Raw genomic sequence first — 22,665 nt, forward strand, 5'->3', positions numbered from 1 at the left:
TATCTATATGGGCTGGGGTGCGTGAATCCCAGTATATAATATCTGAAAATTAGATTTTGTATGATTATCTATCCATTTACCTAGTACATTACATGACGATATTTTGTCATATGGGGTTAGGAGGCATCTCAAGCCTTCCCCTTACTTGTAACACAGCACAACCACCTTTCTGAGAAACCAACAGAATTTTTCTAGAATAAGTACAAAATAATGTACAGTAAGAGATTAACAAACATGTTGCTGAGGCCCAGGAAAGACCAAAAGTACAGAAGCATCATTTAAAAGTGGCACCCAACAGTAAAACAAGTCACATCATCACCAGTAAGTTTGTAAAGCCAGCGATATATTCACTGACTGATCATCGTTTTTGGCAAGAAATCAGAGCAAGCCCTGGAGAAGCTCGCTTCTCGAATGGCACTGTAGGTGTCACATAATAACCATGACATAAAGCGTGGAAGGACAATTTTTATCAGAGATCATGATCAAGTACACAGAATCCAGAGCCAGAATGCCTAACTCCACCTCCCAGTCCTGCCCCTTGCTGGCAGTGGGACCTTGGGCAAGGTTCTTCTCCTCCTGTGCCTCAGTTTCTTCATGTGGAAAACACAGATAATAAAAGTACTGCCTCCAAGCTGCTAAAAGGATTAAGTAAACCAATAATGCGAAGCCCTCAGGGCAGGGGCCAGTGCACGTTACTCATTATGAAATAAACATTTGTCAAATAAGTACACATAATGCGGGCTAAAAGATATTCCCACCTTACGGTCGGACAAAGATGCTGATGTACAACGTAATATATATACGTGCATATATGAGGGAGAAACGTAGAAAGACTTTTGTTCTCATTCCCATTGAAAGTAAAATACCACAGACGAAGGGATTTTTTGGTTAATCATTATTTGATGAGTTAGGACATGAATAGAAAAGGCACACTCACTCGAGTATTGGCAGGGTGCTAAAAACTATGTGTGTGCCAAGAATAAAAGACTAAATTAATAGGTCAATTATTACATAAGTGTCAATCCGTACCCAGTCTTATTCCCACAGAACAGTGGGTGGCCAAAAAATCTGCCTCTCCATCTTAATTATATGTTGAGAAGGAAATTATGAAAATTGTAAATATAATGAGCTTACAGTCACTGACTGGCTTTTTGACATTCAGTATGAAGAAGAGGCGAATACAAGTGGAGCTTGCACATGGTGGAGCTCTGTTGACTATTGCCCTGATTATCTGTGGCTACTGTTAGTCCACGTCACAAAGATTCACAAAACCTCTATGGCTTACTACAATACTTGTTTTGCTCGTGCAGCTGCAATCATCTGGGGATTAGCTTGGCAGCTCTGTTGAATCTGGCAAGCAGAAGCACACAGAATTTCTTGAGGGCCAGGTTCAGAACTGGCACACGCTCACTTCTACAGCACACTATTGACAATTACGTAAAAGCCAACCGTTCGGGAGACGTGGGGAACTACACCCAACCTCTTTAGTGGCCTCAATTCCAAACTCACAGGAAAAAAGGGAATGAACACAAAGACAGGCAAAGTAGAAGACCATTTCGGTGACTAAAAATGCTTTCCCCCAAGATTTATTCTCCAAGAGATGCCTTTTTTTTTAAACGTACTTAAAAATTGGTGGGCTGTATTTTTATGAACTGCTCATAACATGCCCTGCAATTTGAGAACACTCTAATTCTACGGTAAGGCCTAAGATATCATGATTCTTAAGGCAAAACCATAATTTCTTAATAAGACAACACTGGAATGCAAATGTCTAATAGCTAAGAGCTTTTCTGATACTCGATCATTTTTATCATTTGTTGGAGGAAAAAACCTAATGAGGTATTATTGGGCACATCTTAAAATCACAAACAGATACTACAACAGAACAGGAAGAAATACTTTCCACAGCTACATGCACAGCCAGAGTGGATTAGGACACCATTTGCTTTTAACTCTTTTGAGTTGGAATTTCAAATTTCCAACTTTGAAACGGTATATTTTCTTCACGTTAGATTTTGACACAGTTCCAAAGGTAATTTTCAGTGAAAAGAATTCTTAATTCCTGGGTCTGTGTGTTACCTGAATGTTGACGACTCTGACAAACCTGCTGTCGTTGCCAACAACTTAAAATTGGAATTAAGTGTTGCTAAGTGAAAGGAAAGACAAAGGGAAAAAAAAACTGATGAAGGATGGAAATAGACCGATGCCTCAAGCTATCCACCATGGAGCCAGATGATGAGATTAATTTTCAGGAAGATAACATGGAGAAAGATTTATTATTCCTATATTTGACATTATCATTCCTGTACTTGACATTTTAAAAATTGTCTTAAATTTTTAAAATATCTTATTATTTCAAAATTATGACAATTCTTTTGAAATATACCTAAAATCAGTGGGTTACATGTATGCTCTTTGCCATCATATGCCCTGTAGATGATAAAAGTTTGAAAAGCAAGGAGTGGTTAGCCAAAGTCTGAAAAAGCCTGCCTATCCTGAGTCAGCAGAATACAGATTCTGTAAAACCAAAGGTTCTTCACTAATTCCAGGACAGTTATCATTAGAGAATGTTGTCATTCTGCATTGCAAAAGTGACAAGACTTACTGACCAATGAGAATAAGAGCAAATTATATTATCTTGGTGAGAGAATTCCCAAAGGTAAATCTGATTGCTCACTATTTCAAGAAGCCAGGTTAGGAATGATGTAGTGTATTAGTTTCCTACAGCTGCAGGAACGAGTCAGCACTAACTTCGTGGCTTCAAACAATAGAAATTTATCCTCTCACAGGTCTGGGGGCTCCAAGGGTCTGGGATCAAGGTGAAAGCACAGTCATGCTCCCTCTAAAGGCTCTAGGGGAGAATCTTTGACTTTCCATTTCTGGGGGTTCCAAGCTGTCCTTGGCTTATGGATGCATCTCTCCAACCTCTGCCTCTGTCTTCACATGGCCTTCTGTGGGTGCCTTCGGATTTAAGACCCACGTGGATAATTGAGGATGACCTCAAAGGTCCTTAATTACACATGTGAAGACCCTTTTCCAAAGTAAGGTCAAATTCACAGATCTGGGCAGACATTTTGAGGGGATGGTCAGGGTCTAGGAACATGTACCATTCAACTCCCTACAAACGGGAAAGAGGATGGGCAAACTCAGAAGACAGCACATATGGAAGCTTGAAATTCTCTTGTTAAGGATGTTAAAGATGAAATAGATCATTATCATGCATGCGCATAACCACTGGCTACCTGAAGGCAGAAATATTGACGGGAAGGTCTTAGAAGATCTCTCCCCACTTTATTATTTGGTGATTTGAAACTACGAACTCTGTTGTACCTGCTCTGATAGATACTAAGTGACTTTGGTTGTGACTAGGATTCCAAAAAACTAGTATTCCCTTACTATTGTATGCATGTGGTATATAATTTTTACATACAAAGATTTGGTTTTAATTTGGGAAAAGGAAAAAAAGAATAATCTGGGATAATAGGTGGGAAGAATCCCCACCTGGCTGTGAGTTGCCCTTTTAAATGTGAACAAATGACCTCTTTAACCTGTTGGTTTGGCCCAGCTTTCTTTCTAGGTCTCTACGGACCTCATGCCAAATCCTACAGAAGGAGAGAAGCTCTTGAGCAGAGTGACACACACCCAAGCCCCTTGTCGCTCCTGCTAGAAGAGTGAACCAACCAACCCTGCTTGTTCTTCCTCATTACCTAGAACCTGCGTGTAGTAGAGAAGCAAGAGATACACGTCTTCATTATCAGCTAGGAGTCTTTTGCTTTCATTTCCACTCAATCTTTTGAAGATATAATTCATGACTGGAAGGCACCTTTCCAAATGCAAGATCTTAAGAGTTGGGAGTTCTTAAGTTGAGATGCGGGCTCCCCTCCCTGAAATTCGACATACAGTTTGGTGTGTTTGTGGATTTTTCTGTGAAGTAGTCACATTCTCAAAGAAATCCACTGACCCAAGAAGGTAAGAAAGATCCACAGGTCAGCTCAGAGCTATGAACCATTGGTTTGTTGTTGACTATTGACAAGTTATCTAGTTTCCAGGTGCAAAACTACTCTCTGCACAGGGGATGGAAACAAGGGTAAAGATTCAATAAAAGAAAAAAAAAAAACTTTGATTCAAATATGACACAAATGTCCGGTAGGGAATCCAAACCCTTGTCTCCATCTCGGCACATCTCACAAAGCAATTCCCTAGACTTGCCTGATCGCCTCCTCCAGAGAGAACTGACTACTCCTTCAAATCTGTCCCCGCTGGTTTCTGCATGGCCTCCTACCCTCTGCCATTCTACTTGGTTACCTATGTTTCTCTTCCTTCTAGATTTTGTTATCCCCCATGTCCCATGCGATTTTGTATATAAGCATCTTTTAAAAATATCTGTTAAGTGGCTGTGTGCACGAATGGATGAATGATAAATGTGAGTTGCATAATGACTAGAAGTCCCATTAAAGCTGCTTAGAAGTGTCCCCACCAGGAGGCTGAAAACCCACAACCCAATTCCCCCCATCCCTGGCTGGCCCTGCACTCCCTGACCAAGAGGCACTGATCTGACCCTATAGCCTGACCAGAGAACGAAGCCACACAGGAACGTGGTCCCCACATGTATTCCCAGAGCACACCTGCCTTAAAGAACCCCCGGAAGGAGACTCAGATGTCCCCTGGCAGCAGGGTACTGCTATTTTGTTTTGTTTTGTTTTGGTACTGCTATTTTGAAAGTAGACCCTCACTTCTGATGTATTCTTTTTCTCAAGAAGTATCTGCATGTCATTCCTGAGCAACGGAATACCCACGTGGTGTGACAAAAGAAGCAGGGCATCATTCCACGGCCTGGTCTCCAGGTTGGGGATGGCTGCTGAGACCTAGCCACACACAGAGAGTCAGCAACCTCACCGCAGAGCCACCTGTCATGCGTGATCATGTCCACATTTATTACATAAGAACGCTGTTGACGCCTATGGAGAGGATGCGTGCCCTAAAAAACACACATAAGACCCCAAACCGAAAAACTCCATCTTGCAGGTGCTTAGGCCAAAAACCCTTGGAGTCGTCCTTGGGGTCCCCTCGTTATCCAACATTCCACGTCCAATCCAGCCACAAATCCTGTCGATCATCAATCACTGCGTGCCCAGAATTCAATAACCTATCATCGCCTTTCCCGCCACTCCCCTGTGTGCAGACACCACCATCTCCCACCTGTAGTGAGACATCCTCCTAACCAACTCCCACCTTCAGCCCATGCTCCCTTACAGGCTGTGGTTCACAGGGCAGCCAGAATGACCCCTTTCCAAGTGGACCTTGCCCTATATCTGCTCAAAGCCAGCTTCCCCACCTTGCTCAGGAGAAAGAACAGTCTTGGGTTCTCCCGAGCAGCCCTCAGGGCTCCCATGGTCCAGCTCACCCTGCCTCGCTGCCCTTTACCCCTACCATCTCCCCATCTCTTGTTCCACTCTAGCCCAGGTGCTTTCTTTGATGCTCCCTGAAGCTCACACGCTTTTTCCGAGTTACGTAGAACTTGATTTCCTAGCAGAACAAGAGGCAAATCAACCAGTGGACTGTCAGCCCGTGGCCCTGGCAACTCAGGAGGATCACAGTCCTAGGCTACCGTTAGAGCAAGAGCTCTCTGTTCTTCTCTAAGGCTGACGGAGGCCAGAGATGAAAAGCCCAGTCCAGCCTGTCACAGAACTGTGGCTGGGCCTCTCCGCGTGAGTTCCCTGGCTGGTGGCTCCGACTCAGTTGGGGCCTGTGAGTGTGTGTGCACAGGAGTGAGGGAAAGGCAACCGTGAAAATACCCAAATAAACCGTGGGGCTGAGTTAGGACAGCCACTGGGCTAGCTGGTTTCAGGAACTTCCTCATTCCATTTTCTAGCTTCTGCTTTCCTGAGAAGAATCCACTGACACCTCCTACCCCATCAGCTTGAGGACTGATTCTAGAATCGAAGAGCTGGCCCTTGGGAAAATGGCCATCGTGGGACAGAACGGCAGAACCCACAGGTGGATCAGGTTAGCATAGGAATGTTTTATGTATCAAATATATTTACATTCCTTGGCCGATTATCCCTCAATGTGTGCCTGCTTTTCATTTAAACACAGTATAATCCCGGTAGATTCTATCATAAGAATCCAGCTGCATGCATGATCTCATTGGTCGTTAGTAGTTTTTTTTTTTTTTTAAAGATGTGAATTCAATAAGATTTAAAAGCATAGAGGTGCCTGGGTGCCTCGGCTGGTTATGCATCTGCCTTTGGCTCAGGTCGTGATCCCAGGGTCCTGGGATCGAGCCCGGCGTTAGGCTCCCTGCTCAGCAGGGAGTCTGCTTCTCTCTCTCTCTCTCTCTCTCTCTCTCTCTCATAAATAAAATCTTGGGATCCCTGGGTGGCGCAGCAGTTTAGCGCCTGCCTTTGGCCCAGGGCGTGATCCTGGAGACCCGGGATCGAATCCCACGTTGGGCTCCCGGTGCATGGAGCCTGCTTCTCCCTCTGCCTATGTCTCTGCCTCTCTCTCTCACTGTGGGCCTATCATAAATAAATAAAATTTTAAAAAATTAAAATAAAATAAAATAAAATCTTAAAAAAAAGATTTAAAAGCAGAATATACAAATTGTTTGCCATTCTAAGTGCAAGTTAATCAGTCATAACCGTCAGATCACTGGCCCTTACAGCAAGCATTCAACACCATAGTGGAGTTTCTCCTCATTCCCTCGACTGACTTGTTTAAACTTCCCAAACCTCAAAAAGAAGAACCGAAATGAAGTGCTAACCCTAACCATTTTATTTGGTGGGAAGTTGGAGAGAGAGACATATTTCTATTCCATTGGGGAGCATTCCCAATACATTTATTTTTTCACAAGAAATTTAAAATTAGCATATCGAGGAAGTTTACACAGTGCCCCGATAGCCCCTTAAATATCACACTTCTATCAGCATGCTACAAAGTTGGATGCCTTCCCTGCGCAGAATAAAATAAATTAACTTGGGGACACCAGGTTTCCAAAATAATTTTGCGGATGTGAGCCCAAAACTCTTAATATTAGAGTTACCACGTTGGCCTTGGTGTTTATACCAGATGAAGTGTCTTTCATGGAGTACTTAGAACGTCCCAGGGAAAGAATTTTGCCTCTGGTTTTGCTACTTCATCATCTCCAAGTTGGGAAAAACTTGAGTATGAATGCTGGATCGTTCAGAGACAGTGAGTCTACGAGTGTTGCTTTTTGGCATGAGACAGTGCTTGAATGGGGTCAACAGTGCGAGGAGACCGACATCAAATCTACGTGGCTGCTCCCCCTCACATGTGGTGATCACTTCTGTGATATGATTTTTAAAAAAGAAAAAGAAAAACAAAACAAAACACAGAGTTCTGCTACGGAGACCTATCTCCAGTTGGTTGAAGTTTCTATCAAGACCGTTTTCAGTGAGGAGTGACATGCCAGGCTTTGGGGGAGAAAGGCAACAATAAAGACATCTTGCAAGAAAGGAAATACCAACTGGAACCCTCTGGATTTGACTGATGGGGAAAACATGTTCATCGTTTGACAAAAAAAGTGCCTGTTAGAATCTGAATTTTGGAAAAAAAGGCGTATACCCTGTGGTTTCAACACCATGATCAAGAATTGTCTTGTAATAAAGGTAGTTCATGAAGAAATTCTGTAAACTTACTTTTTAAAAAAACATTTTATTTACTTATTCATGAGAGACACACAGAGAGAGGCAGAGACACAGGCAGAGGGAGAAGCAGGCTCCCTGCTGGGAGCCTGATGCGGAACTCGATCCCAGGACCCCAGGATCATGACCTGAGCCAAAGGCAGACCCTCAACCACTGAGCCACCTGGCGCCTCTGTAAACTTACATTTTGAACAAACCTCACAAAGAGTCTCTAGATGGTGCCTAAGAACGTGACCTGGTTTCTTGAGTACCTTACACTCGTAACTACGTTGTTTGTGACAAACCGAACCCGTAAGGACTCCAATCTTTCTACCTCACTGCTCTACACCAACAGACTAACCACATAAGCTCATATTCTTAATGGACACAACTACATAATTACTCCATTGATACCTGAAAAGTAACTCACTTAGCATCTCGTCAGAACAAAGGAAGAAAACTAGATTTCACTTAGCCATGCTTGGGATGTGTTTCCGCCTGTCAATAGTGTTCTAGCCTAGCTCTTTTTTGGCCACTGCCCAACATAATCTGCCTTCCTGCCTGTTGCCATTTGTCTCCAATGTGTAGCACAGGCTTGAGAGGATTCTTTTTTGCTTTTAATGTGGAATTTTAGTCGCATGTTTAGAAAAACAAAAACAAGGCCTGCCAGCAATGGACATTTGAAATTCTGCTGCCCAGCAGCGGAGATTTGGGGATGATAAAATCAGCAACTCCAATGTATATATTTTAAGACTATCTCAGCATTGTTTCCAGAAACACTTTTTATAAACACAGGATGCTTGTGTCTTTTTATTTTACAAAAACTCTTGTTCTCAAAAAAGCAATTTGAATAAAGGTTTTTCCCTTGTAAAAAAAATGACTGTTGTCATTTTTGTGATTTTGAAGCCGATGGGTGGGGGAGTGGGAAGGTAAAGCAGCTGCTAATATATATATATATATATATATATATATATATATATATATATATATATATATATAAGAACTGGATAGTGACAGTATCTTTGTGATAGAGTTACTGAGGATTAAATTAGATAATCCATGTCAAGCAGTTAGAACAGTGCCTGCCAGTGACTGCACAGTGTCATCCCTGCCAACGTCTGGAGAATAAACTCACTTTGTTTTTCTTTTTTTTTTTTTTTAATTAATTTTTATTGGTGTTCAATTTACCAACATACAGAAAAACACCCAGTGCTCATCCCGTCAAGTGTCCACCTCAGTGCCCGTCACCCATTCCCCTCCAACACCCGCCCTCCTCCCCTTCCACCACCCCTAGTTCATTTCCCCAAGTTAGGAGTCTTTATGTTCTGTCTCCCTTCCTGATATTTCCCAACATTTCTTTTCCCTTCCTTTATATTCCCTTTCACTATTATTCATATTCCCCAAATGAATGAGAACATACACTGTTTGTCCTTCTCTGATTGACTTATTTCACTCAGCATAATACCCTCCAGTTCCATCCACGTTGAAGCAAATGGTGGGTATTTGTCGTTTCTAATCACTTTGTTTTTCTATTAAAATTTGTTCAACAGATTCTTTTTTTTAAGGGGGGAGGGGCAGAGGGAGAGGAAGAGAGAGAGAATCTCAAGCAGGCTCCCCACTGAGTGTGGAGCCTGACACGGAGCTCCATCTCACGACCTGAGATCATGACCTGAGTGGACGCTTAACCGACAGAGCCACCCAGGCACCCCTCAACAGATTCTTTTAAGCAAATATGGCAGCATCTCAATTTGGAGGGAAGATAATTCAATAGGTTTAAGTCTTTGCCCTGTTTTATGACATCCAAATATTTCTTGTCATTTTTCCTATTGATCTGATGAAATATCTAACCTCCATTACTTAAAAGAAGGAAGGAAACATTTTTGATGTTAAACACAACCATGAATTACAGGCTAGCCATCTGCGGGAAGGCTTCCACAGGTAAAGCAATAACTTCTCAGTTTGCCTCTCTCCGGCCAGTTGTCCCTGACAGCTCATCGTTGGGTTTGTAGAATTTAATCTTGAGAAGATCTGAAATGTGGATCTTCCCGGGACTCTATGTTGTATTCTGCCTTAGTTCAGATAAGTATTAGTGATGGAGAAACCTCAAACCCTTGGGTAGATAAGCACCCAAACGTCATGTCACATCGTAAAGTGTCTCCAAACCTCTTTGCCTTGAAAAGCTCCTGACAAATGAATGACATTTCTGGAATGTGCTTTTTATCCCTTAAAGAAGCATACCTCTTAGGATCTTTCAGGATTTGATGTCAGGAATTGGTAAAGGTTATGGGAAGTAAAATTAAATTCATGTCAAGGAAGGAAAATAGAAACTAACTTTTCTGAAAACATGCGTGTTGTGTGCCTGACTTCTTTGGGCATATGTAGGCTTAATCAGAAAATGACAGATTTGCTCTTAAACGCAAGGCTGCCAGGCCTCCTCAGAGTGACCCACTGACCCTGTGCTGTTCCAGAAATGCTCTGCTTTGGGAGATGCACGTTTTCCATTTTAAACAACTCAGCTGATACTTGTGTGTGTGTGTGTATGTGTGTGTGTGTTTTAAAAAAACAGTACAAACAAATACAAGTAATGATGTTACTTTTACCATGAGAAGCAATGAAATGTTAGTTTCTTACATGTACAACTCTTACAGCCAATAACTAGCAATTAGTTTTGCAATGATACACCAGAGACCCTGGGGCCTTGGAAAGTAGTGCCACTGAAGGGGAAGACTCTCCAGTTCGGGTGCATTAAGAGCTTGACAGTGAGATTCAAGAACACACTTAACCAACAACTGCTCTCCTTAAACCAGAGGTGAATATCCATGCTGACATGCTCTCTGAAACACCTGAGTACAATCTAGGGGCCCCACCTCTGAGAGCAGTATGGCCACACTGGGGACAGAGGATACAATGCCAAGACTTGTCACCCACTGCACAGGGTCTGCATGCTTCCTTCCCTGAGCACCTCCAGCCCTACCTCTATTTGTTGCCTTTGTCACTGGAACAGAGTCATAAAAACTTAAGACTCTCACTCTACTCCTGGTATCTTGGTATGGATGCTAAGAACCACTAGTCCAGTGGGTCAACCAAAGACAATGTGGTGGTGCATGTTAATTTGTCTTGAAATATACTACACCTTCTGGTCCCCAGCTGTGTTTACATCTCTCTAATTTTCAGATGTAGCAATCTCTAGGACTTCACTAAAAATAACAGTGGAAAGGACGAAAATCCCCACACCACTAGCCAGCCACATACGAGGAAAATAACATTTTCTCACCAAAGTCGCTTAAATAATATCACTTACAGCAAATGCCTAAAATGGGATCTTTATCACAAAGAAGAGTTCACTAAATATTTGTTGAGTAAATGAATGAAACCAGGAACCAGTTAATTGATGGAAAAGTTGATGAGTTGGCAAATGTTAATAAATATTTGTATATATGGACTAGAATGAGGTTTTTTTTCCAAAATAGAATTCAATAAACCCTAAGCCCTGTGAGGAAAAAAGGGGTAGCATCAATCTTTTTCTGTTATGTTACACTGGAAATCTTTCTCCCCCCCAAAAAAGTTACACTTGAATGGACATTCAATAAATATTTACTAAGGGAATCAAATTTTACAAATTATACAAGATTTAGTTTTACAACTTTAATTATCCATACAGTGACTCTGTAAAAGTGTATCCCCCCCCCCTTTTTTTAAAAAGCCACTTTTAAAGATTAAAAACAACCAAAACAAAATGCTTATCTTAAAAAAAAAAATCACGCACATTTCCTGGGGAAAATATTCAGCTTTACTTCAAGTTACTGAGATTTTTCTAGAAATGTGATGTTTGCAGCCCCACCTGGCATTACCCTTTGGCTTAGACTCTTAGTGAGACAAATGAGCATGTGAGAGGATAGTACATCCTATTCTGGAAAAAAAAAAAAAGAAAAAGAAAAAGATCCCCATGGAGAGAAGAGGGCAAAGAGGGAACACTCCAGGAGTCAAATACCACATCAGCTGATGCCTCCCCCAGTGCAGTGATTCAGAGCTTTTACTCTCTTTATCCTATAATGAGTTAGGAAGTTACTCCTACGGGAAACTAGCAAATTTTTATGACTGCACTTTCTGCCAGCCATTTGCAGAGGCCTGCGCTGAGTACCTGTCAATTTAAAATAAAAAGAGTAAAGGAATAGTTGGACGATTTTAAGGAGAAACCCCTTCCGCAGCACATATTTCAACTAAAAGGCTTTGGGACCCACACGAAGTCAGGACCTGCTTCAGGGCTCCAAGTCAATTTACAGGTGGAGGCCTGTCTTATGGACAGCCAGCCAGCCTATGTCAGTCTGCTAGAAATAGGTAATGGCTCAGCAACGTGACCAGAAGGCGTGCCCTCAGTTTTCTATTTGTTAAAGAGAAAATATTTCGGACCAAGTTTGGTAGAAAATACATGCCAAAAGCTTCCCTTACTAATTAGAGGGGAAGCTGAACTTAAGCAGAGAAGAAAGCGAGAAGAACTTTCTGGTTTAGAAAGGCTACCACAAAAAAAAAAAAGAAAAGAAAAAAAAGAAAAGAAAAGAAAAGAAAAGAAAGAAAAGAAGAAAAGAAAAAGAAAAGAAAAAAGAAAAAGAAAAGAAAAAAAAGAAAAAAGAAAAGAAAAGAAAAGAAAAGAAAAGAAAAGAAAAGAAAGAAAAGAAAAGAAAAGAAAAGAAAAGAAAAGAAAAAAAGAAAAGAAAGGCTACCACCATACTAAGTGGAACTTGGGGGTCAGCTGGCAAAACCATGAAGAGTGACACAGAACACTGTTATGGAAACCTCTCGGGACACCTGAGTGGCTCAGTGGTTGCGCATCTGCCTTCGGCTCAGGGCATGATCCTGGAGTCCCGGGATCAAGTCCCACATCAGGCTCCCTGCATGGAGCCTGCTTCTCCCTCTGCCTGTGTCTCTGCCTCTCTCTCTCTCTCTCTCATGAATAAATAAACAAAATCTTTTTTTAAAAAAAAAGAAAGAAACTTCCCAAGGCAGACATCAAGGGAGGAGTGAAGTCCTCTCATTCTTGCATGTGGAGCTCCCGGGAACAGAGAGTGCACTCACATCTAATACTGAAATGTGGCCAATGGCAGAACTGATCCTTCTCACTGAAGAAAGCGTTAGGAACATACAGGTGAGTCCCTTACTATCATGTTCATAATGTACAAGCAAATGGTTCAGCCTTAATAAATGAAACCACCTGCTTCTCTGTACGGCCAACATGCTATTTTCTTACAGGTTTCCAGTTCATATGGCTCCATGTTCTTTCCACCCCTTCTAATGGCACACATTTTTGGCACATGTCTCCACCATTTAAGAAAAGGAACTATAAAATGGAAGACATTCCTATCTACTACATGGAATATTTTCAATCAGCAGCAGTTACAGAGGAGCACAGAATGCTTATGAGTTCTGTGACCAAGAGCCCAAAAAGAATGGAGGCAGGGAACATTCTAGGTTATGTTGGACTTTGGGGGTCAGGACTGTTCAAATTCCTCTTTGGAGCTCACAATCTTAGAGATGATTTTGAAATATAAACATATTGTGAAAAAAGATAAGTCCAAAATGGAGTCACTTGCCCCCTACAAGAGGCAACCAAGACTTTAACTACAGTTTCAAACTGTCCCATGAACATAACCTTTTAAGAGTCAATCTGGAATTTCCTGACTGGTACTAGGGAGGTAACCCCTGCATGATAAAAATCCTGCCAGTTCCCTACCCCCCATAAAAAAGATGATGTCCTGGCCTAAAAGAATCCTTCCTTTTCTTTTGCTGACACCTTCCTTGCCCTACCCTCCTTCCTATGAAAACCTCCTACTTAATCCAACTCTGGGGAGCATCTCTTTGCTTGCCAGATAGGATGTGGCCCAACCCATGAATCCTTTAATAAAACCAATCAGATGTACAAATTTACTTGATTCAGTTTTTTTAACAGTATATATATATATAAATGAAAGCAAAATTATAAAGGGAAGGAAGAATTTTTCTGAGAGCCAAAGCCATGAGGACCAACTCAAGTGAACCACCAAGTACCCCTGCTTCCAGTAGCCAGTCCTGTGTCTTGTCTATGTGTTAAGGGAAGGCCATGGGAGGGCTGAAAGACTAGGAGTTCCTTTAAAGGAACTGTGTTATGCTATCAGGTGATCAAGACATCTACAAGGTAGACCGGGTCCCTGCCATGATGCTGGCAGCTAATGGAAAAGAGCACAGAAGCCACCAGTTCCTCCTGGGTCACGGATCATTTTATGGGATGCGACCAGGCACCGCTGTTGAACTGCTAGCAGGCTAGCTGACATTCACCCACTCTCCTTGCACTCAATCAAAGAACACTGAAATTAGGGACTCCATCCTTCCTCTTTCAGTAGATTGGTGATGAAAGAAGAGCCCTGTCAAGGGCCAGAGGACAGGAAAAAGTAAGTCCAATTGATACAAGGGAGTGATTTCTTGCTCAGTCTGTTCTATTATAGCCCCCTCTGGGGCTCCTCCTCTCACACTGTTTCCTGGTCTGGGCTACTGTCACTTATTCCTGCAGAAATGCTCCCCTGACACTCAGGGGAAAGCAAAGGGGTGTCCTGGGCTTCACCTACAGGACAGAAGAGCAAAGGGCCAGAACCAGGGCACTGACAGTGGGGCAGGGCACCCTTTCTGCTCGCATATTCAACACCTCCAGAGACACAATGAAAAAATTCCTTGACGCCTCATACCTTCTATGTCACCTTCATATCGAAGAACTTTATTTTTTGTTTTTGTTTTTTTAAGCTAAAATGTTACTGAAAACAAAATCGTCTCAACTAGCCACTTTGGAACAATATACTGCATTATGAAGCTCTGTACATTTTCAATGTTTTTGAGATGTTGAGAGGCCAAAGTGAGGTCCCCCACTTCTCTTCCTTGAATTTTGAAACTGAACCTCGTTTCCTGCCTCTTCCAGGCTCTTCTGCATCAAGACCAGGGTGGTGGATGGAAGAAGTGACGTAGAAAGTGCATAGGAAAACACAGAAACAGACCCGCCTCAGGGTCCTCGAGGGATGTTGACCCGGCCGGAGGCTCTGGCTTCTGGTCCTGTGGTCCTGGTGGGGCAGCCGTGACAGGCCACACGCACCCAAGTGGCAGGGAGTGGGGTGGAGGTGGGGGTGGTCTGTACAATGGGTATCCTTGAATCATGCTACTAAAAAAAGGTGCAACGCGAAAGAAGTCCCTGTGAGTTCTTAGTCACAAGTGTGGGCCATAGAACCCACAGGATTCCTCCCTTTGGTATTAAATAACAGTTTAAAAAAGCTTTTTAGAAACAAAGCAAATACGCAGTGGGACGGGAAATGGGGCACCGTCCCGGGTTCACTGTCCACCGAAACAAGTCTCATCCCTAGTCATAAATAAATAATCTCTTTCCTGGTCTGACTTCCACGCCAGGATCAATATCTCTGAACATCTTACTTATTTTATTACTGCTTTTGGTTTTCTGGGACTGATTGAAAGTTACTCAGAGGAAATCTTTGGTTTTGCTTAAGTGTCCATGACATTTAATCATGACTTTCCTTGCAGTTTAATTCCAACCAGTCAATCAGTTAATCCACTTCAATTGATTCTGGGCTCTCGGTTATTGGCTTGCACTCATTGGGCATCCGCTGGTGCCGGCTCAGCTGCGTGGCCTGCGTGAAGCTCCTCTCACACCTCTCGCACCTGGTGGAGGCAAGAGAGAAAATTGAGACCGGGGAGCAGGGCCTGCAGGGTGATGGGCTTCCTCTCATCCTGCCTAATGAGAACAGACACTCCAAAGTGGCTTCAGATTTTACCGGCTCAAGAGGTTTAATTGGTGGCTCCTTCCAAGGCCTGGATGCCTGGAATGGGACAAAGCCCGTCTGATGCGGAACAGAGGGATCTGTCAATAGGCAGGGGGAAGGTGATTTCTCCAGAGAGTCCTGTCCTGCTGCAGCTCTGATCACTGTCAGTTCAAATAGATAAAGAACAAAAAGAGATTTTTAGGAGTGAGCCATCAAAGCAGCAGCTTGTCTGCAGTTTCCTGCTCCGTAACCCCAAAGAGAAATTGATGACAAATAGAATTTCACCTGCTGCTAATTTAGAATTGAGCATTCTCCTCCCCTCAGCACAGCGGCCTAAGAGCCACCACCTCCGAATGTGGAATCTTCAGGAAGCAGTCCATCAGTCTGCGGGACTGGGGGGCGGTGTGGGTGGGTGCGGGAGGCTGCCTTTGTGCAAAAGTATGACAGCGTGACCAAAACGCAGAGCCAAAGGAGTGTTTGCAGAGTGGGGTGGCAGACAGAAAAATTCAGTCAACACATGTTTGGCTCTAGAAGTTCATCCCTTCTGGAAGGTACAGTAAAGAATGTACCTGTATGCCATAATTAAGGGTCAGTGTGTCTGATGAGGAGAAAACTGGCATCCCGCTTCAAGAACATCTTTTGTCTTTCACTTAAAAAAAAACAAAAAACACACAAGGATTGTAACCTAGAGACCGTGAGCTCGACCCACTTCCCATGTAACACATTTACTAGCTCGATGGGGACTCAATCTACAAAAAAACCTAACTCATGCACACACATGCACACATCCAATGGTGGCTTCTAGTTTTTCTGGGGTGGCTATGATTCTGGTTGTCTACAATTATGCACACAGGGAAACTGTAGCAGCAAGTGGCACAGACGGTGACTTCCATGACACAATTATGCATGTCTGGGCTGTGTGCAGCACTAGCCAAGCACACACTAGGGCAGAGCGGCCACCACAGCCATCCCCTCAATGCCTTCTCCTCAATCCTTTGAAGGAAAAGATACTCAGGAGCACTGCACAGACTTGTCTCTCTTTCAAATGATGTAACCTTTGGTCTCAGGTTCCTGTGCTACTGGGTTGTGCGAGAGCTCTCCAGACAAAGTCCTCACTGCTCCATTGTGCGCCACATCATCTGGTGGACAGTCCTCTCTTCTCTCTACTTTTTTAAAGTACATCACACAAAGTGCCTTGCCACAGAGATAATTACCTTAAAAAGACCAGAATGCATCCATCCACTTTGGGGGTTCTTGTGTATTTTTTTTTAATGTTGGGAGGCTGGGGACTTGACTACCACGCTTGGATTTTTCAGAGCGCCTGTGCCAGCTGAATGTGTCAGGGTGAAGAAGTTGTGTTTCTTTGATTGTCTTCCTGGGAATATTTTTAGCGGCCTGTTTTACTGTTAAAAACTGCACTGTGATCTTGACAAATGTATAATGTCAGCTTTAATGTATCAGACCTATCAGCTCAATGAAAATAACTCAGAAGTATTGATCAGCTAATGATTTTTGGTGTATTCATTAACGTCCACGGGCAGCTCATCCTCTCTCCAGAGCTCCTGAGGTGCTGATGACATGTTAGCGAACGGCTGATTGTTTATTAGAAAACTGATTAGTTACCAGATCGGTGTGTCAAAATATACTACCTTTCACTGCTGACAAACTTTCAAATTATTATATTCCTTTAAAAAAAAAAACTCTGAAGCTTTAGAATCAATTTCAAAGAGAACTGTTGGAACAATTAGGAAGGAAGCCCTTTTACCCGTGTCACATTTCCACACTTCTCAAAATCTTGGGTATTAGAATATGAAAAATTCGTAGGTAGGAAGTTTCATCCTTCGCATAAGGCAAAGTGTATGTCTCTATGTGATCATTAAATATCCTGACGGGACAGAGATCTTCAGATCTCTGTTTTCTCTCAAGCAGTGTGCCTAACTGGCTCACACTCCCAAAATAAGGAAATCCACCAAGTCTGGTCTGTCTGGACCCTCACCCAAATATCATCACCAGTGCCATCTGCTCCAAGGGACAATGGAAACAAATGCAGGTATGTTTATCTATGGGGGTTGCTTCCTTACCAAACAACGAGGCGAAGAGAGCTAGACAGAAAAAAATATCCTTTTAAATGAAGGAAGAGCCTCCATTTTATGCTCATTGCCTTTAATTTTGGAAAAATTTCCTTTATGAGTTATTTTTATAGCTCAATGAAACTCCTTAGAAAGACTCCAGGCAAATACCTGGGTTCTTGCAAGTCAGAGCTAGATTTCCTCTGGGTTGGCACTGAATGACCCCTGAGCTCCAACCCAGTCGAGTGACTGGGAACCTGTAACCCCGCACTTCATGCAGTGGCAAGCAGAATAAGAAGAAAAAAAGGGAAGGGAGAAGAAATGGGTAGGAAATATCAGAAAGGGAGACAGAACATGAAGACTCCTAACTCTGGGAAATGAACTAGGGGTGGTGGAAGGGGAGGAGGGCGGGGGGTGGCGGTGAATGGGTGACAGGCACTGAGGGGGGCACTTGACGGGATGAGCACTGGGTGTTATTCTGTATGTTGGCAAATTGAACACCAATAAAAAATAAATTTATTATTTAAAAAAAGAAGAAAAAAAGGATGAGGGGAAGGAGCAGGAGCAAAGAAATGCTCTTGCATACAGGTCTTCCTCATCTTGGGTATGTCACAGCCTTGAAGGGTACGTCACAGGAATGCTGAGGTGTAAGTCACCCAAATACTCTGGCATAGAGAGAGCCCCCAAATTTATATGAGTAGGGGTAGCTTAGTTAGATATGGTTTCCTTTTAGATTTGAAGTCATTCCTTACTTAATGTGATGTCTGGGTAAATTATAGGTACAGGGAGCCTAAAAATCACCCCCTGAAACAGAGAGGCCAAAATGATGTCAAGTTCCAATACAGAGAAAACCCGCAAGAAGCTTTTTTGGTGTGCATCTGCAGCCTGTCACCAAATACTTCTTGGATTGAACCCAGTTGCACAGGGCTTATGCATATGATGTGCTCGAGGCATATTTACTTATGTGCTGTTTTTCTTTGCTCTGTTGCCTAAATCTTGTTAAAATATTAGATGCTTTTTGGAATATCCTTTGTTTTTGTTTTTTTTTAAATAGTGAGCCAATCTGTCTTGACTTAAGGCAAAAACATACTGATGAGTATTTTCCCCTGCTTCTAACAAACATGAAGAGAAGAGCCTCTCCTATGGGAAGACCTGGTCTTCCCATGTTCCAAAGCTGGGCATCAAGCAGTTCACATGGACCCATCAGAGCAGAGCAGCCCCAGCCCCTTGAAATCTTCAGAGATTATATTGAGGAAGAGAAGCAGAAAGGAGTCCTCGCTATAAAGAGTAAGTTTTATATGCCAATTAATTGCCTTCCTTCCTTCCCTCCTTCTTTCTATCCTCTTTTCAGTAAAGAGCTGGCAATTGCCACTAAATGAAATGATGTCTTGCTTTTGTTCCTTCCTGTCCATGACTTCCAGTCTCACGGTACAAACTGAAAGCCAAGGCCTTCCTTATGCCCCTTTGGTAGGAATTTTTCCTATGTGCTTACTTTGGAAGTTCTAACTTTACAGCTAAGTTGCCTGCCCACAGGCCCATGATCTACCTGCCTCATGGGGGTGGAGTATTCCTGTGGGACCGCAGCCAATCAGATTGTGAGGCAAAGCCTGGACTGAGACTCTGATCTCTTAATGTCGGATCTTCTCCAGCCTTCTCTGGATGGCAATAATCTTGATCTGCCTACACCTTCTTCCCATCTTAAGATTTTAGATGTTGGCAAGGGCCCTCCCCAATCATGGCAGGCCCCTAAGAATTCTGTGAAAGCCTGGTGGGCCCTGGGTGGGTGGGACAATTTGGGGGCTGAGCCATTTGGGGCATCTCTGTGGAAGCTGCCTGAGGCATACAGTTTAGCATTCCACATTTTTATGAGGTCTTTTCCTTTCTTTGTAACATTGTTTAAGCCAATGCCCATTAGTTGAGGTAGTAAAATTAACTGTTGCAGTGAAATCTGTTTTATTGACTAATCTGCAACAAAAGTTTTTTTGAATGTTTGTTTTATGAGCTTGTAAAAGGGTATCTTCATAATATTTACAAATGTCCGTGGGATGGAGATCTGTGAGCTATGGTGAGAAGCTTCCCAAAACTCCCTTGGGATAGTTCAATCCTGAACGATCAGATTGCATACACTGAAGGATTTAGCTTTCCATGTCCTAGAAGATGTTTAACTCTTACACTATTAAAATGGGTGTACACTCAGTTCTCCCCTGGGAATATATATTTGATAAACCAAAAGAAAAAAACAAACAAACAACCCTACCCTACCCTACATACAGCATGTAGCTATCCAAATAACAGTAGAAGTAGAACGAACCAAAGGGTGTACGCAGCCTCTAATTTAACCAACTCTTGGTTTTCCTTAATTCATTTTCTAGATGAAATTAGGTGATGGTCACAAAAACACATTTTATGAAAGGAAGAAGATGCAATTATTAAAGCCCCTCAGATATTAATCTGATGAATTAAAAGTAAGTTAAAACGGCAACTCTATTGGAAACATGACAAAAATAGGATGTTAGAGAAAAAAAATTGAGTGGAGTCAACGAGGTTACACATAAGTAACACCTTAACATTAATAGAAATCTATTTCCCATTTTGACCCCGGAACCTCTTCAATTAATTACTAAAATCTATTTACACAGCAACAAGATAAAAATCAATCTGATTCCTGGCACTGTGTCTGTCGGGCTGCCCTCTCTAATGTAAGGGGGCCAGATGGATCGTCAATCCTCCTGCATCTTTGCTTTTGAAAAGCTCTTTTGCCCAAAGGCATGGGACTTGGGCCACTGTCTTCTTCCACTTCCAGAGCAGTGATGAAGTAGAATCTGTGAACCCCCTGAGAGTCAGGCCTGAGGGTGATGACAAAGTCTACTGTGCAGGATGCAAACACCTGTAATAGCAACTCCAGTACCTGTGCTAACCACTGGCCCTTAAGGTAAATTAGAAAAAAGTGGCCCCTTTGGTCTATCACAGCTCCAGAGGGTCCAGCTTGGCTGGTGTAGCACAGGCTTTATTTTAGACCTCTTCCTGTCCATTTGGCCAGATGCTTTTTGTGCAGTGAACAAGCTGCACCCATGTACGCGGACAAAAATTAAAACTCCTCTTACTATTAACATCATAGATTAAACCATGATGAAACTAGTTAAGGATAATGAACAAAGGTAACTAATTCTTGGGGTGGTAAGTGAAGTTGACAACCTTTTATGAGTTCCTCCCTCTGATGGCAGACACCGAGGCAGGCAGGACCCAGGCCTGAGGACTGTTACCCTGAGACAAACCTAGCCTCAGGTCAAGCACCAGGGCAACAATGTACCATGCCACTAGGTCCAAGAGGAAAACCATGGGTAGTAAGACTCTACAAAGACTCACAGGCTGAGACTGAGCAAGGGGATTCATCTCCTACTACCTGAAGTCACCTCCCTTCTTGCTTGATCTTGTCATAAAGAAAATAAATAGGCTACACATCTACGTGTAGAATCAAAAATTCAAATCTTTGAATTTTCCTCCTGAACCAGGGAACACCGAATAGTAAATGAGTAAAGAGATATGCAGAGGGGTGAAGAGAAAAGAGTCCATTACACAGACAGTGGAAGTTGCTTTGAGACAACCGATCATGTCACATGTACTGGTTCATGCTCCCCAATTCTTTCCACATGTGGCTTGGACTGCCAGAAATGCCTCTTTCCTTTGTATGTCTGGAAAACTCCTAGTCATCCTTCAAAACACATCTTGAACATCACGTCTCCCAGACAGAACAGATGACTTCATTTCTGTGCTACCTTGCAGCTCTGTATGTATATGTCTTACTGTTCTTCACTTTTATACTTTACATCCTATGTTGTAACACTAGTTTATTAACTGGGCTTCCCTATAAACTATGTGGTCTTCAAAGACTGGGGGAGCAAGGTCTCATTCACCTTTGTATCTTTTGCACCTTGCTGGGTACCCAGTACAAAAGGAGTAAGTATCTGCTGAATGGATGACACACACACATGAATAAATGAATGAGTGAAGGAACAGGCCACCTTGCATGAATCAGATGTCCACTGTTTTCATGACTGTATATCTAGAAAGAATCTCCCATACAGGTGCCCTTACTTTGCCAAAGTCCTTGGAGTCCAGTCCTATCTCTTTCCACATTCCCTGGACCCTCAAGAATTGGGAAGTGCCCTCTATGTGGGTGTGTTTCATTTTGTTTTGGGTCACAACATAGTAATTCTGAGAATCAGAAGGTCACACCAGAAAAGCCACAAATTGGCTGCTATCACAGATTTAAACCACTTTAACAGTAAGAAAGAGGAGGAAAGAGTCCACCAGAATCCTACAACATTCAAGTTTCCCAAGGGATGATGTCCTAAACGTGGGGGTCACCTCACTGATGGTCATGGGCTTGCTGGTGGCCAAAAGGTGGCACCTGGTAGGGGCTCCCAGCTTAAATTCTAGAAGCACGGATTCTCAGGAACTAGAAAGAATCTTAAAATGACTTACTCCTACTTGCTGACGTCACTGATGAGAAAACAAATCCAGAAAGATCATTCTGTGCCCATGGCTACACAGCTTCAGCCAGGATCAGTATATAGGTTTCTTGACTTTGCTTCCTAAATGCCCACCACTAACCAGGTAGGTTCTCTTGTAGCCTGGATGCTGAGCTCCCAAGCAGCCTTCTCCACCCCCTGGCTGAACCGAGCAGCACTGTGCCGGCTCATCTGGTAGCTCTCAGAAAAGGCTGAGAAGAAACGAGATTCCGGGGTCAGGCTCTACTTACTTGAAGGGTTTTTCTCCAGTGTGGGTTCGGATGTGGTTGTTGAGGGTGGTGGCCCCGGCGAAGGCGCGACCACAGTAGCCACACTTGAAAGGCCGATCACTGGAGTGAGTGACCACGTGGTTCCGCAGCTCAGATGGTTGTGAAAACGACTGGGAGCAGTGACCGCACTGATAAGGTCTGAAACAAATAAAGAGACTGCCTGGTCATTCCTGGCCTGTGTCCGTCAGGGCAAATCAGCACCACGAGGCAAGGGCCAGAACTTTCTGGTGATACTTTCTCAGTTTTGCAAACAGCATCTCAGGCTCTGGCTGTTGGGTACCCGAGGACCCCGTGCTTGTTGCCACGGGAACACAATTCACAGAGCTTCCGAGGCACTTTAGTTCCCAGACGAGTATTCCTTT

General features: G+C 43.0%; 1 protein-coding gene across 3 annotated transcripts in view; it reads right to left on the reverse strand.

Annotated features, from left to right (window-relative positions):
- Window positions 1-12,558: 12,558 nt before the first annotated feature.
- The window catches only part of PRDM6 (PR/SET domain 6), a 101,564-nt gene continuing 91,457 nt past the window's right edge, over window positions 12,559-22,665 (reverse strand). Inside the window, exons 7-9 of one of the 3 annotated variants that reach the window (XM_041760411.1) lie at window positions 22,265-22,441; window positions 15,446-15,594; window positions 12,559-15,332 (exon numbers count right to left, since the gene is read on the reverse strand). In XM_041760411.1, the coding sequence (XP_041616345.1) occupies window positions 15,459-15,594; window positions 22,265-22,441 (313 nt within the window). In that variant the 3' untranslated portion in view covers window positions 12,559-15,332; window positions 15,446-15,458. Of the gene's footprint in view, window positions 15,333-15,445; window positions 15,595-16,002; window positions 16,083-22,264; window positions 22,442-22,665 lie in introns of those variants that run through there. The other 2 variants (XM_041760413.1, XM_041760412.1) reach the window with 2 other exon arrangements.

The sequence above is a fragment of the Vulpes lagopus genome, chromosome 7 (genome assembly GCF_018345385.1).
Source record: "Vulpes lagopus strain Blue_001 chromosome 7, ASM1834538v1, whole genome shotgun sequence".
In the NCBI taxonomy this organism is placed as follows: domain Eukaryota; kingdom Metazoa; phylum Chordata; class Mammalia; order Carnivora; family Canidae; genus Vulpes; species Vulpes lagopus.